This window comes from Helianthus annuus, chromosome 12 (genome assembly GCF_002127325.2).
Source record: "Helianthus annuus cultivar XRQ/B chromosome 12, HanXRQr2.0-SUNRISE, whole genome shotgun sequence".
Classification (NCBI taxonomy): Eukaryota; Viridiplantae; Streptophyta; class Magnoliopsida; order Asterales; family Asteraceae; genus Helianthus; species Helianthus annuus.
This window is the reverse complement of record NC_035444.2, coordinates 74,892,224-74,911,525: the sequence shown is the minus strand read 5'-3', so window position 1 is coordinate 74,911,525 and position 19,302 is coordinate 74,892,224. Positions and strand designations below refer to the sequence as shown.

The 19,302-nt window shown below is 40.5% G+C and overlaps 3 protein-coding genes across 5 annotated transcripts; 2 read left to right on the top strand and 1 right to left on the bottom strand.

The window, feature by feature from the left end:
• The first annotated feature begins 7,717 nt into the window (after positions 1-7,717).
• Positions 7,718-10,530, top strand: LOC110895288 (protein NLP4). 3 transcript variants are annotated; one of them, XM_022142571.2, is made up of 3 exons: positions 7,952-8,035; positions 8,147-9,457; positions 9,625-10,530. In XM_022142571.2, exons 2-3 carry the CDS (start codon positions 8,311-8,313, stop codon positions 10,281-10,283), a joined length of 1,806 nt encoding a protein of 601 aa, XP_021998263.1. In that variant the 5' UTR covers positions 7,952-8,035; positions 8,147-8,310; the 3' UTR covers positions 10,284-10,530. The 3 variants fall into 3 exon arrangements, with proteins under 3 accessions (XP_035836556.1, XP_021998263.1, XP_021998262.1); XM_022142570.2 differs by having other exon boundaries at positions 7,953-8,035; positions 8,142-9,457; XM_035980663.1 differs by having other exon boundaries at positions 7,718-9,457.
• A 220-nt stretch (positions 10,531-10,750) lies between these two features.
• On the bottom strand, positions 10,751-13,537 carry LOC110895287 (pentatricopeptide repeat-containing protein At2g17140). The gene is made up of 2 exons (XM_022142569.2): positions 11,053-13,537; positions 10,751-10,960 (listed from the first exon to the last, which is right to left on the bottom strand). The coding sequence occupies exons 1-2, from the start codon at positions 13,497-13,499 to the stop codon at positions 10,858-10,860; spliced, it is 2,550 nt and encodes an 849-aa protein (XP_021998261.1). The 5' UTR covers positions 13,500-13,537; the 3' UTR covers positions 10,751-10,857.
• Positions 13,538-17,768: 4,231 nt separating this feature from the next.
• Positions 17,769-18,977, top strand: LOC110893080. Its single transcript, XM_022140200.1, has one exon. It carries the CDS (start codon positions 17,769-17,771, stop codon positions 18,975-18,977), a length of 1,209 nt encoding a protein of 402 aa, XP_021995892.1.
• The last annotated feature ends 325 nt before the right edge of the window (positions 18,978-19,302 follow it).

The window sequence follows — 19,302 nt, the reverse complement described above, 5'->3', positions numbered from 1 at the left end:
CACAATTAAGGGAGATAAACCATTTAGATCCACTAAATTCATCTCTGTGATGAAAACTGCAAGTTGTATAAGAAAAGGATCCATAGTGTATTTGATTTCTATAATCACTAACACTAAAGGAAAAGAACTAAAAGACATTCCAGTAGTTTTCCAGTTTACAGATGTATTTCCAGAAGAATTGCCAGGTCTACCGCCAGACAGAGAAGTCGAATGCAGAATCCACCTACTACCAGGAACGACACCGACTGCCAAAGCACCTTACCGTTTGGCTTGCCGAAATGCAGGAACTGAAGAAACAGTTAGACGAACTGTTAGAGAAAGGATTCATCCCGCCAAGCTCGTCGCCATGGGGAGCACCGATACTGTTTGTCAAAAAGAAGGACGGATCAATGCGTATGTGCATTGACTACCGTGAATTGAACAAGGTCACGATTAAGAATCGGTATCCATTACCAAGGATCGATGATCTGTTCGATCAACTGCAAGGAACTCGATTTTTCTCTAAAATCGATTTAAGATCAGGATATCATCAATTAAAGGTACAGGAAGAGGACATTCCTAAGACTGCATTCAGAACAAGGTATGGCCATTATGAATTTACTGCCATGCCATTTGGTTTAACCAATGCCCCAGCTGCATTTATGGACATTATGAACCGAATATGTAAGCCATATTTAGATAAATTCATAATTGTCTTCATAGATGATATTCTAATTTACTCTAAGAGTAAAGAGGATCATGCAAAGCATTTGCATGCACTTTTAAGTCTATTAAGAAAGGAAAAGCTTTACGCTAAGTTTTCAAAATGCGAATTTTGGTTAGAACAGGTACAATTTCTTGGACACTTAGTAGATCATGTAGGAATTCATGTAAATCCAACAAAGATCGAGGCAATTACCAAATGGAAAACCCCTGAGTCACCGACCGAGGTTAGAAGTGCCAGTTTGGAAATGGGAATTGATAACAATGGATTTGGTTACCAAATTACCCAAAACAAGAAAAGGTAATGATACAATATGGGTGATTGTAGATAGGCTAACCAAGTCAGCACATTTCTTACCAATGAAGGAAACTTTTAGTATGGAATAATTAGCCAAATTGTATGTAAATGAAATCATTTCATTACATGGAATTCCTTTATCAATTGTTTCTGATAGGGATAGCCGTTTTACCTCTCATTTTTGGGCAAGTTTCCAAAAAGCAATGGGGACCAAGTTAAACCTAAGCACAGCTTACCATCCTCAAACGGACGGACAGAGCGAAAGGACAATTCAGACAATGGAAGACATGCTTAGAGCTTGTGTAATTGATTTCGGAGGTAATTAGGACGATCACTTACCTTTAATAGAATTCTCTTATAATAACAATTATCACACAAGTATCAATGCTGCACCATTTGAAGCACTTTATGGACGAAAGTGCTGAACCCCAGTCTGTTGGGCAGAAATTGAGGAAAAACAACTATCTGGACCTGAAATAGTGCAAGAAACAACCGACAAGATCATTCAAGTCAAGGAATGACTGAAAGCAGCACGTGATCGACAGAAGAGCTATGCCGATAACAGATGTAAGCCATTGGAATTTCAAGTAGGAGATAAAGTATTACTAAAAGTCTCTCCTTGGAAAGGAGTGGTAAGATTCATCAAACGAGGAAAGCTAAGTCCCAGGTATGTTGGACCTTTTAAGATTATTAGAAGAATAGGACCTGTAGCTTATCAGCTACAGCTGCCAGAGGAAAAGGCAGGAATACATGATGTATTTCATTTATCTAATCTCAAGAAAAGCCTAGCTGATAAATCACTTATAGTGCCTCTTAAGGATATAGAGGTAAATGAACAACTCAAATTTGTAGAAGAGCCTCTACAAATTGAAGATAGGAAAATTAAGAATCTCAAGCACAAGAGATTAGTTCTAGTCAAAGTGAAGTGGGACTCCAAAAGAGAACCTGAGTACACATGGGAGCTTGAATCAGAAATGCAAAGAAAATATCCACAGTTGTTCCAGTAGATCTCGAGGACGAGCTCTAAAATAAGGTGGGGAGGATATAACAACCCTAACGTAAACCAACACCCTCGTAATTTTTCCGACACCCTAAAAATATTTAAAATATCCTAATACATCCCTAAAAACACCCTATACGTGAAAACGAGCCCCGAATACCTTAAATATTAATAAAAATAAATAAAAATCAAATTTTTTAAGTTTAGGCGGGCCGCGTAAGCCACCCCTTAAGCTTACGTGGGCCGCGAGAGATCAAGAACGTGGCAACACCCCAGGCCGACACGTGTCATCATCGTGGCAAGTCTAGTCGCTGATCCAGACGAGCTACGCGTTGACCTGGGTTTGACGCGGGCCGCGTAGCCCATTGTTATCATTTACGCGGGCCGCGTAAAAGCTGAAATCAGGCCCCATATAAGAAGGGTATCGGCCTTCAGTTCTGATCGCTCAAATCTTTCTCTCAAATTTACATAGTGGGCATTATACTCGGGTCTAATACCCCCCCCCCTAAATAGCGAGGTTCTGCTACGATGTAAGTATCATAACCCCTAGAGACGTATTAGATACTCTGCCCGATTGATCTAGGGTTCCGTAACGGCTGTCGTGGTTCTGCCCGACATAGTCGTTGGAATGCTGTCTCGGGGAGGGTATTACTAATGTTAAAATGGGTTATTATACTAACACGCGTGCATTTGTGTAATTTATAGATTATCACCAGGAAACCCTTATGGATAATCTAAGACAACAATGTGAGTAATCTCCTTTTTGCAAACTGTTTATACAAAACCTCACTTAATTAATTATACATTAAGCAGTCATTGAGTATTTGTAAGGATACAATTACAGTCGGTAAATTTGGGGTTTTGTATACAAAATTTGTTACTACCTTGCGAAAAGTAACATGACCATAAGTCGGAACAACAATACCGTGTGGTGGTAATTGATATGACTTGGAAACAAATGTAATTGCAGATGCGCCCTCAATAGTGTACTATGGTCATTATTAAAAACTTGATTGAACTGGGATTCACTCACCAGTATTTCCCACTGACAAAATGTTTTTAAAACGCGTTTCAGATAACAATATGTGAAAGCCAAATAGAAGCCAACTGCACAGCACTGAAGGCTTGGAAAAGTGGCTCTAAAGTTACCTAAAAGAAATAGATGTTTTTCTTAAATAAAAATAGGATGTATTCCTATGAAAATGTGTGTACTAAAAACTTGGGTTTTACCCATGTGTTTAATGTTATGAAAATGTGGTATTTTACTCTGATAAAATATTTTCTAACTACGGTGCTGATGTAATTTCCGCTGCCAAATTAGACAATAAAAGGATACCACCGAAACTGGTTCACGGCTCCCGCTCCCAGGATGGGATCAGGGGTTGTGACATTCCAGCTGCGCCGAACCGGGACAGAGGGGGGACGACCCCCATACCGTCTAGTCTTACATGCCCGTCACGGCCGTTTTTAACTTTTAAACAAGACAATATCGTCTATAGGACAATGCTAGATAGAAAACCATAAAAATTTGAGAAAACCCTAGAAAACCCAACCTCCCGACTTTTTTTTTTTTTGAAAAAAATAACACATGTAATATATATGTTTTTAAGAGCTTTGAGCCAAAAAAAAATCAAAAAAGTGCCGAGTTGATGTTTTTAAAAAAAAATAAACAAGTTTCAGCAACTTTCATCACTAACATGTGTTAGACAAAAAGTGCTGAAACTTATTTATTTTTTTTTTTTTAAAAACACTCGGCGCTTTTTTGATTTTTTTGGCTCAAAACTCTTAAAAACATGTATATTACATGTGTTATTTTTTTCAAAAAAAAAAAAAAAGTCAGGAAGTTGGGTTTTTTATGATTTTCTCAAATTTTTAGAGTTTTCTATCTAATCCTCCCCATCGTCTATATATCTATCTATCTTGGAAAGATGGAGGGGGAGTATTAATATTGGTAAGTGTTGTTTCCGTACGAGCAACATGCTAACCACTTTTGTGTTTCTAGATTATAATTATAATTATAATTATGACGATATGTTAGTGGAAGATTAATTAATAGGAAACGGTGACGTGGTTCAACGTGTCATGTAAGCATTAACTATGCTCCTTATTTGCATCAAAAATTAGGTAATTAAGATATAAAATACATATATACTTGATATTTAATTACTAGAATATGACGTATTAGAGATGTACATAAACCTTTTTGACCACAAGTTTAACTAGAATATGACGTATTAGAGATGTACATAAACTTTTATGACCACAAGTTTAATATAATTTAACCATCATGATTGTTAATATTTTCTCATTAAGTTGTCATTTTTCTACAATATTTATGTTAGTTAACCTACACATACGATGTAATTTATAAACTAATCACATGTGTGTGTATATATACACACAAACTATATGGGTGTACGTGTGATACGACAGGAAATACAGACACGGATAATCAGGGCCGGCTCTAAAAATTCGTGTACCCTGTTTGAACTCTAAAAAACGTGCCCTTAGACCTTAACGAAATTGGGTAGTGGGCTCAATAAAGGTCTAAACCTAATGCCAATGGACTAATAACTATTCTAAAACATAAGAATAGTTTTGTAAGTGGGCCTATGTTGGTGTTTGTATGGGTATACCCTATTAAAAAAGAAACTTTTACGTACATATCGGGTTCTTTTTCTAAAAATAGCGTGCCCTCCGAAATATCGGGCCCTGGCCGGTAGTCCTCCCCGTCCACCCCTAGGGTCGGCCCTGCTGATAATCACGTAACATTTAATTTTTCTAAATTAAAAGAAACTATAGCAATACCATACTCAAAATAAAGTAAATAAAATATTCGTTTTTACAATGTTTTTTTTTTAAATCTTAACATATGAAAAAGTTATGCCCGGTTAAAATTCTTGGTCGAAAGTTGGTTTAAAAGTCAACAATATAGTTTAAAATATGTTACCATATGTTTTAAAACGGGGAATTGGCCTAAAATAATCCCAACTAGAGGTCATTGGTCATTGATAGTCCCACCTTTAAATATTTCCTCCCACCTTTCACCTATTTTTCCTACACCCGTCCCCCGTTAAAAAAAACTTAACGGAGTTATGTTTTTTTCCAAATTACAAACAGTTTTTTACGGCTTTTGATCAGAACGACGACACGAGTCCATTGATATAAAACTTACCTCGAAACGGTGCTCCAAACGATGGAAACGATGCTTCAATTCGGGTGTTTAAATTTCCAATTAACAAAAATCAAGTCACTTGGAGCACCATTTCGAGGTAAGTTTTACATCAATGGACTTGTATCGTCGTTCTTATCAAAAGCCCTAAAAATCTGTTTGTAATTTGGAAAAAAAAACTTAACTCCATTAAGTTTTTTTTAACGGGGGACCGGTGTAGGAAAAATAGATGAAAGGTGGGACTAGTGGGGGGAATATTCAAAGATGGGACTGTCAATGGCCAATGACCTATAGTTGAGATTATTACAGGCCAATTCCTCTTTTAAAACTTGTAATCACTTAAATTCTTATGTAAAACAACCTTCGTGTCCTTTTTATATGTAATATATGATATAGTATAGATATAGACATATATAGATCAAATGTATTAGTTAGTTAATCTACCTTTGACAATATTCGCGAGAACCACATCCACATTATCTACACTGTAACTCTCATACTGCCCAACATACGAGCCTCATAGCGTTCTATCTAAAAAACTTTCTAATACCTAATAAGAGCCTCATAGCGTTCTATCTGAAAAACTATCTTGTGAGAACCAATAAGAGAAGCAACCTACATTCTTATATGCTTGCTTCGAGTTCTTCTATATATCATGTTTCAATGTCAAACTTATGTTTACACCAACAAAATAAACGATCTATTTGAGACAAACAATGAAAGAAAAAACTTGATATAAAATGTTAAAATATGACATTTTCTAAGCTTTATTTGTAAACATTATTTTATATATGTCTTTTGTCCGAGGACATCGAGAGTAGAAAGAGATGTATGCGGCGAGATGGAACAGAAACAAGAAAAGGCCATGGACTCCCCACGTTCCCAAAGGGCTTAAATCATAATGGTGTCTTTAAAGCTAACGTATGCAAAACTTCTATTTTCACTTATACCCTTAAAGAACTCTATAATACCACATGCACCCCCTATGTTCTACAACTCTCTCATCTTGATTTTCAAACTATAATAAATGAAGGACCCGGGATTGTTTTCACTGGTGCTACTCTAAAAAATGTTCGGTGAATCGGTGTCACTTAGGTTGCAGGCCGTAAATAACATGTAAAAAAGAAGATTAGAGAAAAATAAATACACATTTTTACATGATGTTTTTATATGTTGGTCCGTCGTGTTTGTTTTGTGATCCAAATGAAATATGAATTTGTATATTGAACTTGTGGATGATATATAAACAATCTTCTATCACGTATCTTGTAATCATATATATTGCATTGTTTTAAGCATGGTTGCATAGGTTACTATGCGTTTCCAGGTTGGTCAACCAGGGAGTTGTTAGGACTCGGCCTAGGCGAACAGTACTCGGAGAATAATCGGACATAGTAAATTATAAAGAAATTAATTTTCGAAAAATTACATATATATATATATATCAAATACCATAATTAACTAATATTTATAATAAAATACGTGAAAATCAATATAAATAAAAAAATATACATGTTCAAACACTAAAGTATTTCAAAAAGTGATATCTGTTCATGAATAATATAGGCATAGAAGCTATGTTTTATTATTTTTTAGTCTAACTCGTCTGGAATCAGTACAGTACCTTGTAGTGATTACTCAATGAGTATGAAACCATCTAGACCTTGTTTTACAACATTGGTTTTAAGTAACATTTTCACTTCAAAATATATCTATCTAGGCATGAATGTGATATACGAAGTTGATTATAAAGGTGTGTTTGGTATTATTCTATAACCACCGGGTGTAATGAGATACAACCATATTTTGGTAGTAAAATAATGACATATAAAAGAAAGGATATTCATAGGCTATGTTACATGAAGAATCTAAAACCCTTGGGATGATCTAATAGCCACTTATAACCAAAAAGTGGTGCTATATGTTAGTGACGATTGCACAAGAATATGTAGATACTTGTCATTTTCTCAGCTTACGAAATTTATGGACCATAAAATATTACATACACAAATGTTTTTCAATATTGAGTTAAAAAACTAGTCTAGCGAATTTAAGCCTGTCTTGATGAGGATTCAAGATACTTGACTCGAAAAATCACATTTCATGTAGAAATAAAAAAAAATCAGTTGTATGTTTTGGAAGCCGGATATAGCAGGAGAGAGAAATGGCAACGGTTAAATCATAATATTATATTATCGCATTTAGAAACAATAAGTGCAAGTGTTTATTCGCTTTTTACGGTTCTCTACTTAGAATTGATTCTTTATTAAACAACCCTTCTCACTCTTATGCGAGGTTTGAAAAGTTTGATAAGAGTTCACGCTAGATACCAAAACACGACAAAAGAGGAAAAGAATGCATAATAGACAAAAGAGCATCCGATACTGTTGATCATTGAAAACGAAAGTATTGGCTCAAAATCGAACAAGGAGAAAGATTGTGGTGATGCTCGATCGAATATATAGATCGACTTGCTTTACTACATGTAAACCATGATACAAAGACTACATATATATTGTAAGACTTGACCTTAACTTGTTAAGGTTGTCGGTATAATAACATAGTCAACTTATGTTACATTTGTTAATCATACATGCTTATCATGTTATGCTATACTATGCCCAAGAGTTCCCACCCACTTCATTTTCAAAAAAAAAAAAAAAAAAAAAAGATTCTCATTCTCTCTCTCATCTCTCTCTCTCTCTCTCTCTCTCTCTCTCTCTCTCTCTCTCTCTCTCTCTCCCTATATAACTAGCCACAAGTCTAAACTTGCGCTAGCTCATAAGAATATAGTTAATATAGTTTGTTCTACATCTCACCACCCTTGTTCAATCCTATTCTAGGATCTCTAACAGCACTACAAGTGAGTCTTCCTTTTCTTTCTTTCTTTCTTTCTTTGTATTTACAGAAAACCCGAGCATTTCAAATTCGTTTCGTTCGTTTTGTTAAAAGAAACCATGCGCGTGCAGCACAGGCGGATGCGATACGCAGAGACACGCGAAACTGATTCTTCCTGGAAGTTCCTCTTCTTGTTGTATCTCAACCTTCTTTGTTCTGGCTCCTGATTCATTTCCTTGTTATTTTTCTTCTAGGCTTTATTCTGTTTATTCAAAAATAAAATAAAAAAGACAAGTTAATATGAATGATCATCTAGCCTCCATGTTTGGATCGATTAAGGAAAGTGATCTAACGGCTATAGATGACACATCATATGATTTACAATCGTCGTCATCGTACCTTAATTCCTCAGAAACCTACCTCACATGTCTATACCAGAACCTTTCTCATGAGAGGTGTTACGAAGAGGAAGCGGATGTGAAACCTTTTGACTATCGTTTGACCGATACATTCTTTAACGATCAAACAGCTGTCAATGCCAATTCAAAACTTGTTGCTAATCCTATGTACCCGGATGGATCCTATGAATTAGCTGTTACAGAGATCAGACAAGTATTGAAATCGGTATGTGACGCGCATTGTTTGCCCTTGGCTCAAACATGGAGCCCGTGCGCTCAACAAGGTCGACCCGGATGCCAGAATCAATCTGCTGGTTGCATGTCGATCATAAGTTCGGCGTCCTATGTGTTTGATCCTAATGTTTTAGGATTCTATGACGCATGCGCTGAGCTGCATGTGGTTCGTGGTGAAGGTATTGTTGGTAAAGCAATTGGCACAAACCAACCATGCTTTGCTACTGACATCACGGGTTTTTGTACAAGTGAGTATCCGCTAGCGGAGCATGCTAAGGTGTTCGGGCTTGGTGGTGCGGTAGCAATACGCCTACGAAGCACCTACACGGGACCCGCTGATTTCGTTTTGGAGTTCTTTCTCCCTCGTGATTGCAGAAGCGATGAAGAACAAAAACAGATGCTAAGTTCGATATCATGTGTGATGCAGCGTGTTTCCAGGAGTTTATATGTGATGAATGATGATGAATTAGCGAAAGAAGAAGAAGATTCGGTTTCGGTCAAAGGCGAGTCGTCTTGGATTTCCGACATGATGGAAGCCCAACGGAGGGGCGAAAGTGTCATCGTTTCCTTGGGGTCTCACAAAGAGGAACCACAAGAATTCAAAGTGATAAACCAATGGGATTATAATCAATCAACATTGACCGGAGACAGGAAGCAAATTCAGACAAATTTGAAACCGAAAGGGCGAAGACAGCCATTGGCAACGAGACGATCGGAAGAAAAGAGACGAGTAAAAGCCGAAAGAAACATAAGTTTACCACTTCTCCAGCAATACTTTCCGGGGAGTCTCAAAGATGCTGCCAAGAGCATTGGAGGTTAGCCATAGCGGCCACTATCTCTTTATGTTAAGAAAAAGTCAACGTGGTCAAAAGTTGACCCGGGTCGGATTATATCTTTTGGAATTTGGTCAACATTTTTATCGAATTAGTCTTAAATTCTAATATTGTAATTACAAGTTTCTAATTTTGGTTTACGGTTTCAGTTTGCCCGACAACTTTGAAGAGGATATGCAGGGAACACGGGATAATGAGATGGCCATCTCGAAAGATCAAGAAAGTCGGCCATTCGCTAAAAAAGCTCCAACTCATCATTGATTCGGTCCAAGGTGCAGAAGGTACAATTCAACTCGGATCATTCTACACAAACTTCCCGGAATTAAGCTCCCAAAATTCACCAAATCCTAAACCGACTACTAGTGGATGTGTCAAAAAGACAACATCCGGTTCTTCATCATGTGGCAGCGACAATTCTGGTTCTTCAACCCTTTGTTGTTCAAAAGAAAACATTTCCAATACACCTCAAGATCAGAGGAGGTCATTGTTGAATGAGAAACATGTGGACGAAGGTGTTTTTCGCGTAAACGCTGTTTGTGGTGAGCAGAAAATAAGATTGCATATGTCACAAGATTGGGGGTTCGTAGATTTGCAGAGAGAGATAATGACGCAATTTAGCATAGACGATATTAACATTATCACTATAAAGTACTTGGATGATGACTCCGAGTGGGTGTTGTTGACTTGCGATGCGGATCTTGAGGAATGCATGGACATACATATGGCTTCTAAGAAGTGCACAATAAAAATCTTCCTTTCCCAGTATTTTCATCAGGATTCTGGAAGTTCTTATATTGGCAATTGTTAAGGTTTCTTTATAGGTTTTTGTGTGGAGTACACACATATATAGATGAATTTATATTTTCAAATATAAATCCACCCGGGCGTTATTTGGTTGGCCCGTGTTTTTCCATGGTGTTGATTGAAAACTTATGTTTGTGAAGAGCTATTTTACTATAACAAATAATAATGAGCCTTCATAGCTTTGTGACCAGAAGTTTGAATGATTGTATTGAGTTTATATTATTAATACCTGGAAATCTTGTTTTACATCCTTTATATTTATGTTGAGAACTGCGAGAACCGCATAATGCATTTATACCCATTGCTTTGAACCTGATACACAAGACAGTTATGTAACTACCTTTATTTTTCTCTCTCACTACTTCCAATTATCCTTTATGAACTACGTACAAGTGCATTATGCGCCCAGTTGGGGTCCCACAAGTGCATTATGCGGTTCTCAGCTATACTAGTGGTTCCAAAACGAATATGTGTGTGTATATATAAATAATTATATACCATTAGAAGGTAGGTTTACTTATGATAACTCACTTAATACTTTAAAAGTCTGATCAGTACACCTTCATTCATCAAGGAAGTCATACATACTTTGGAGACTGCATATTTAATAATATTCTTTCATACCCCCATCCTTTCTGTATCTTATTCAAAATTTTCAGTGTTGCACCACTGCCATCATCTCTGTTAACAATCACACAAAGGAGAAACATTAATATAATTGGCTAGAATGAAGAAAACCGTAAAGAAGAAAGAAAGACTTTTGAGAGCCAAACCTGTGGAGTACGTTCCGCCAATTGCTTTCATCGTTATTCACAACTTTTCTACGCTTATACACCTTAGTAACTTGATTAGAAACCTTAACCTCAGAACCCATCTCAAGCATCAACTCAGCAAACTCATCAGCATTGCGATTATTTCCCGTCATGCGCAAACCATCAATTACTGGCATAAACGATGCAGGTTCAAACGCGTATCTTTTTTTAACCATTTTCTTGACAACTTCAGTAGCACATTCCAACATTTCAGCCTTGCAGAGTCTGTTGATGAAATCTTGATACGAAAAATTAGCAATGCCGAAGAAACATCGATCCAACGCAGACATGAAAACGTCTTTTGCTTCCAAGAGCTCGTCTCCCGCAACTAACTCGTTGAACATGAAGCTGTAAAGCGTTTCTTTATGACCGAATATACTTAATGATATATTAAACACCTCCTGTGCCGGTCTGAATTCTCCTATCTGGCATAATGGTCTTATTAACAACTTGAAAGTCGAAATGTTAGGAGATACGCCTTTATCCAACATTTCGTCTAATAACTTAGTGGCATCGTCGGTTTGACCCCCCGATTCACATAGACATCTTATCATGTTATTGTAAGTAGAAACATTGGGAGCGATACCTCGTTCTCTCATTTCGTTCATCAACCCGTACATTTCGAAGAACTGACTCTTCATTCCTAACCCGAGGATTAACGAGTTGTACGTTTGCAGGCTCTTGTTGTACCCTTTTTTCTCCATTTCTTTAAGAACCCGAAACGCTGAAGATACCTTTCCCTTTTTACATAAATTAGAGACGAATATGTCGTAAATGACCGAATCGGGGTATACGTTTCTCCCTATCATTTCAATGAACTTCTTTTTCGCTTCGTCAAGCTTCCCGTCTTTGCATAACGTGTTAATTATGGTGGAATACGTTATCAAGTCAGGCTTACAACTATTATTATCGTTACCATCAGTATCCTCTTGATCCCACAAATCATGCATGGTTTCAACGGCTTTGTCCACCTGGCCGAGTTTACATAGCCCGTCAATAACAATGTTATACGTCACCATATTCAACGCATAACCCCTTTCTTTCATCTTTTTCAGCAGTTCTTCCGCCTCTAATACTTTCCCTTCTTTCCAAAGGCTTTCGAGCAAACTATTACAAGTGTAATTATTCGGAAAACAGCCATTGGCGATCATGATATTTAGATGTTTATTAGCTTCACTTATCATCCCTTTTTTGCAGTAGCCGTGAAGTAGGATGCTATATGATACCACATCAGGAGTCACACCACCATTTTTCATCAAACTCATGACCGTTTTCGCATCACGCAACATACCATTCTTGCACAGACCGTTCATCAAGATATTGTATGAGACAATAGTCGGTTGTACGCCCTTTTCTGCCATCTCGTTAAGAACTCCTTGCGCTTCCAAAAGCATTCCATTTCGCACCAAACCCGACAACCAAATGTTATAACTTTCCACTTTCAAACCAACACCGGTTTCCTTCATGGTTTCAATCAGCGTCTTCGCTTCTTCCATCATTCCTTCCTTGCAAAAACCATCAAGCATCAAATTGTACGTTATCATATCCGGCTGAGGCAAGCCTAATTCGTTGTCAACTTGCATATCTCTAAAGATCCTCGAAGCCTCCAAAACTTTTCCAGAACCACACAAACCCGAGATCCTAGAATTAAAAGTGACCACATTCGGAACAAGACCATCCTCTCGTAACATCTCCACTACCTTCTCCGCTTCATTCGTCTTACCTTCCTTACAAAAAGCCGAAACCAACGTATTGTAAACAACAATATTAGACCCAACCCCCATACTCCTCATCACCTCCAAAAGCTCCAAACCCTCACCAGCACGTCCAGCCCGACAATACCCGCGAACCAGAATCCCAAAACTAAACTCATTCGGCACACACCCTCTCTCACGCATTTTATCAAACACCTTCCGTGCATCTTCCAAACACCCAGAATCACACAACCCACCAATCAAGAGGTTAAAAGTATACGTTTCAAAGGGCACCCTACACACAACCATATCTTCATACAGCACCCGAACACAATCCGGGTGATTATCTCGAATCGAAAACCGAATAAGTAAATTATACAATGAAATTGAAATGGGTTTATCAGGGTGGTGAGATCTAAACGCTTGCAACTGAGAAACAGCAAGATTAACATGACCCAATTGTGCTAAAACTCGCATGAGCAAGAGTAATGTGTGATCTGAAGTGTGGGATTGGAGGATTAGTTGTTGGAGATTGTTGATTTCGGTGAACATTTTGGCGCCAATTAGGATACGTGTGACCACAGGAAGTGATTTATTGAAAGAATCTGAAGGGAATTGGGGATTTGAGGCGATTCGTTTGAAGATCTGCCATGCTAATTTAGGGTTCTTGGTGTTGTTGAGAAGAGTTTTGGTTAGTTCTCTTGCAGGTTCCATGTTTTGAGGATTTGAATTTCTTGTTTCAGTTGTTTCAAATGGCTGGTTATTATATAGTGGTGTTTCTTCCAATTTTTTTTATTTGTTTAGGTTTTTCGGGTTGGATTGTTCAGATTTTTGGCTGGAAAAAAGTTACCCGATAAGGCGATAAGTAACTATTTAACTCTTGGGTTGGTCTACTTCGGGTTTGGATTAATTCGAGTCAAGTTTAATCGGTTTTTGGGTTGAACTATAAAATGAAAAGATTTTTTTTTCTTTTCACAAAAATATTATCATGTTAGTTGCTAGGGGTGTGCATGCGTCAGTTTGGTTCGGTTTTTATCACTAACCATTGACGACGGGTCAATGGGAAAGTCCATTTTACCCGTTTTGGATTATCCTTGTGCGGGCCCAATTATGAGTAAGCCCAAATGATAGAGTTATCTTGCCCATTAAGGATTCTTTCCTTTGGAAAAGGCGGGAAAACCACGAGCAGGGAATGCAGGCCTCATTTAATGTTGACAAGAAGAGGATCTCAGCTGGCATATGTGCTTTTCCGGCTAGAGCATTAAATGAGAAGATCATCTTACCGTTAGGGGTCAGACACGTGTCTGCACCCCTCGAGGACTCGCCGGACTCATCGGATCAGTTATGTAAAATATCTCTCACACAAGATAAGGGCTGGACATTATATAAGGAGAACAATAAAGGACATGAGGTATGATCAGAAAACCATCTCATTTACTCCATTCTCATTTACTATTTCCACATTAATTCCCGACCAATATTCCCACACATTCATCACATATATTAGATTCACACCATAAAGGAAACATCCCGGTGATCATACTCATTGGGATAGAACTCCTCTGCTCCTCCGGCAAGTTTACTTACTATCACGCCGGAGCTTGGTCACGGATCCCCCCTCCGGGGTCCTCCGTGGTGAGGCTAACGGTTTGTTCTTTTGCAGTAGCTAAGGTGAAGGCTCTCAACGTCAGCGAAGATCCATCTAACGTCATCCGGGAGTTGGGTATTCGACATTGGCGCCATCCGTGGGACACCAGCCTGCCCGGTGTTCCCACATCAAACTCCGACGTTAAGAGCAGCTTATCTCACCAACAACAACATGGCAACCCCACCCAACTCACGTATCACCCAGACAGCACAGAATGATCTGGATAGGGTCACTGTAGAAGACATAACCCATGAAGAAGGCAACGAGAACCAAGTGGAAAACCCGGAAAGAACGGAACATATCACTCCAGATTTTGTGGCCATGCACAAAGAAAAGTTAACAAAGTGTCTTGAAGATTTAAAGAGACAAGAAAAGCTTGACAGCCTTAGGGCTAGGCTTTCTTTTGACACACCCTCTAACCAAGAAGAGACAGACCCTCAGAACAAGAGCAATAGTGGTGACCCACTGGAAACATTCATGACTACCCTCAGACAAATGTCTTCAGAAGAAAGGGAGGACCTCATCACAGGAGCGAAGTCAAAGGAAAAGGGAAAAGAAAAGGATAACCAAAGCGACGATGGCCTGAATCAGCCTTATCTTCCACGGGACTTAGCTGAAGTCTCAAAGTTCACACGGAGGATTGCAGAAGCACCAATGCCCCCCAAAACGAAGTTGCCCCCAAACTTTAACCGTTATGACGGGACAAGAGACCCTGAAGATCATCTTCATGCCTTCAGGGGAGCGGGGCAGCTTGGGCGGTGGTCCATGCCTGTATGGTGCCACATGTTTGTACAAACTCTGACGGAAGGAGCCCGGCTCTGGTTTGACAACCTTCCCCCGGGGGGAATCGATAGTTATGAGGAGCTAAGCGAGAAATTCCTCAGGAACTTTGGTCAGCAGAGAAAGGTGGTCAAAAACTCAAACGAGATTCTCCACATAAGGCAGAGGGACAATGAGCGAATAGATCAGTATATGGAGAGATTCGTCAAGGAAAGCATGAACATCAAAGATGTCCCGGAGGTCATGAAGATCAGCAGTTTCATAAACGGGCTAAAGCATGCACAGTTGTGCGAGAAACTGGGGGAGGAGTTCCCCCACTCATTTGACAACCTTATGGACAGGGTCAGAGTCTTTGTCAGAGGGAAAGACACAGTCAGCAAAGCCAAGGAGACGGACGTCACGCCTCGGAGGATCACCCCAGTTACAAAGCTTACTGACAAAGGTACACCTTACTCCCGAAAGCCCACTTTTGATAGAATGTTGCACGACAGAACGAGGCCCTCATATTCCCCGTACAGACCTCGGGGGAGGGGTCCCCCTCCTTACTCTGATAATTTCACCCCCTCACCAAGACCCCAAGTGAGATACTGGCCACTGAGAGGGTAAAGAACTCCTTCCCAAGGCCACCACCCATAAAACCCGGGCCAAAGGCACAACCAAACGAGTACTGTGACTTTCACAAAGGTTTTGGTCACAAAACCGACGACTGTATGTATTTAAAGAGAGAAATAGAGGCTGCAGTAAAAACGGGAAGGTTGGCCCACTTGGTTAAGGAAATAAAGGAGGGGGGACCGCAAGGGAAGAGATGTAAGGGAGCCTGGGAGGGCAGATGTTGACATGATTAGAAGGAGGAATGAATTCGATACCACCCGAAGTGTAAAAGCCAGGATCCTGGGCTCCCCGGACTGCATGAAAGCTCCCATCCTTATGCCACACCTGGAAGAAAATGAGGTGCAGCGACTTCCCCTAAACATCTCAGCCATAACAGCTGGCCACAAGGTGTCTCGAATACATGTGGACGGACGGTCCGGTGTTGAAGTAATATACGAGCATTGCTTCCTTAGATTTGACAGGGATGTAAGAGACCGGATCGAGGAAGACTCCATCCCCTTAGTGGGATTCAACAACAGTGTATCACACCCCCTGGGAAAAATCAGGCTTCCATTCACAGTTAGGGTAGGGGATCGGAGCCGAACGATAAACCTGACCTTCACAGTGGTCCGGGCACCCTCAAAATACAACGCAATCCTGGGAAGACCTGGAATCGGAGACCTACAAGCACAGGCGTCCACCCCCCACGGAGCTTTAGTATTTCAAACACCCAAGGGATTGGCCTGGGTTAAGTCTGCTTATGAAGTAATTTCTTCCATATCCGAAGGAGAAGCATCCGAGAAGCCCCGGAAGGAGGGGATAGAAGAGTGGGTCCTTTGCGACAGGTTCCCAGAACAAACGATCAAAGTAGGAAGCCACTTGAGTGACAAATGCAAGAGTGCCCTGAAGGAGCTGCTTCTCCTCAACATAGATGTGTTTGCGTTCCAACATGGAGACATGACGGGAATCCCCAGGAGCCTAACCGAACACCGGCTCAACACTTACACATGGGCGAAACCGGTAAGACAGAAGAAGCGAAGCATGGGACCCAACAAAAGAAGAGCTGCTTGTGAGGAAACCAGAAAACTGCTCAAGGCAGGAATAGTCAGAGAAGTGAGGTATCCGTCCTGGATCGCTAATCCAGTCATGGTTCAGAAGAAAGACGGAGGGTGGAGGATGTGCATCGACTTCCAAGATCTAAACAAAGCGTGTCCTAAAGACTGTTATCCCCTCCTAGAAATAGACGTCCAGGTAGACTCTTTGTCTCAGTACCCCCTGAAATGCTTCCTGGATGCCTACAAGGGATACCATCAGATCCAGATGTTAATAGAGGACGAAGAGAAAACCGCCTTCATCACAGACGAGGGGACATTTTGTTACACCAAGATGCCCTTCGGTCTTAAAAATGTTGGGGCCACATATCAGAGATTCACGAACACCCTGTTCAGGGAACAACGGGGAAGGAACCTGGAAGTATACGTTGATGACATTGTTATCAAAAGCTTGATGGAGACGGCCATGATAGATAATATAGCTGAGACTCTCAATACCATGCAAGATGTGAATATGAAGTTAAACCTTGGAAAATGCTGTTTTGGGGTAGAGGAGGGGAGTTTCCTGGGAGTAGTAGTCACTAAGGGAGGAATCAAAGCTAAACGGAGAAAACTCAAGCTGTGGCTGAAATGCGATCCCCCAGGTACCTGAAAGACATTCAACAGCTGAACGGGAGGTTAATAGCACTAAACCGCTTCTTATCAAAGGTAGCTGACAGGACCCTCCCCTTCATGAAAGTATTAAAGGATTGCCTCCAAACGAACAAGTTCAAATGGACCCCGGAAGCGGAGACTGCCTTCCAAGAAATGAAAACTTACATCTGCAAGCTCCCAACATTGGCCACCCTAGTGCCCGGGGAACTCCTACTCCTATACTTGTCAGCCTCGAAAACGACCATAAGTGCAGTTATGATGGTAGAGCGGGAAGGGAAGCAGATCCCCATATATTTCATCAGCAGAACACTAAAAGGTCCCGAGGAACGCTACATGCCCCTGGAGAAGCTGGCATTAACCCTTGTTTTCGCATCTCGGAGACTCAGGAGGTACTTCCAAGGACACAAGATTGTCCTGATGACTGATCAACCTCTCCAAAAGGTACTCAGGAGGCCGGAGCTGTCACGGCGGTTGGCTAAATGGGTTGTGGAACTGGGAGAACACTCTTTGGGGTTCAAGCCCCGGACAGCCATGAAGGGGCAGATACTGGCCGACTTTTTAGCAGAAGTCTCTGAGGATGAAGAGAGGGAACTCTTAAAATGGGAAGCCCTGGAGAAAAAAGAAAGAGAAAAGGAAGACGGGGCAGTGTGGAAATTACTCACTGACGGAGCCTCTAGTGAAGAAGGGAGCGGGGCAGGTATCACACTGATAAGCCCCGAAGGGATTGAGCTGACATACGCCATAAGGATGGACTTCGAAAACACCAACAACACTGCAGAATATGAAGTCCTCCTGGCAGGAATGAGGCTGGCACAAAAAATGAAAGCAAGGCATGTGGAAGCTAACACTGACTCACAACTAGTAGTAAAACAGTACCAAGGAGAATATGAAGTCAAGGACAACATCATGGCTCAATACGTGGCAAAAGTGAAAGAAACAGCCAAGGCATTCAAGACTTTCAAACTAGAATACATCCCCCGAGGACAGAACAGAAAATCTGATGCCCTCAGTAAATTGGCCTCGGTGGCATTCGACCACCTGGCAAGAGAAGTCAAAGTAGAGGTCCTGAATGCCTCCTCCCTCAACATGAAGGAGGTAACCGCAATCGAGAATATGCACGAAACATGGATGACCCCGATCCTGAAGTTCCTCAAGGACAGGACGTTACCTGAGGGAGACTGGGCAGCCAGAAAGGTGAGGGTCAAGGCCCTACAGTATGAACTGATTGACGGAGAATTGTATCGAAGGTCATATCTGGGCCCATCCCTGAAATGTGTTGATATGGAAGAGGCTGAGTATGTGATTAGGGAGATGCATGAAGGGATTTGTGGAATGCATTCGAGGCCAAGAACGATAATAACAAGGGCAATGAATGCAGGGTTTTATTGGCCACGAATGTATGAAACAGCATCCGAGGAGATCAAGAAGTGTGATAACTGCCAAGTACATGCACCAATGACCCACTGACACAAACACCCCATGATACCAGTTTCGACATCCTGGCCATTCCAAAAATGGGCTATCGACATAATTGGGCCATTCCCGGAAGGTCCAGGAGGGGTCAAGTATGTGGTAGTGGCCATCGATTATTTCACCAAGTGGATTGAAGCGAAGCCCTTGGCAAAAATCACTGGGGAACAGATGAGGCGGATTGTATTAGACAACATCATCTGCAGATATGGGGTCCCAAAAGAGCTGGTGAGCGACAATGGCGTCCAGTTTGCTGGAAGACCTTTCAAGCCATGGTGCGAGCAGATGCACATTCAACAAGTGTTCACCTCCGTCACCCACG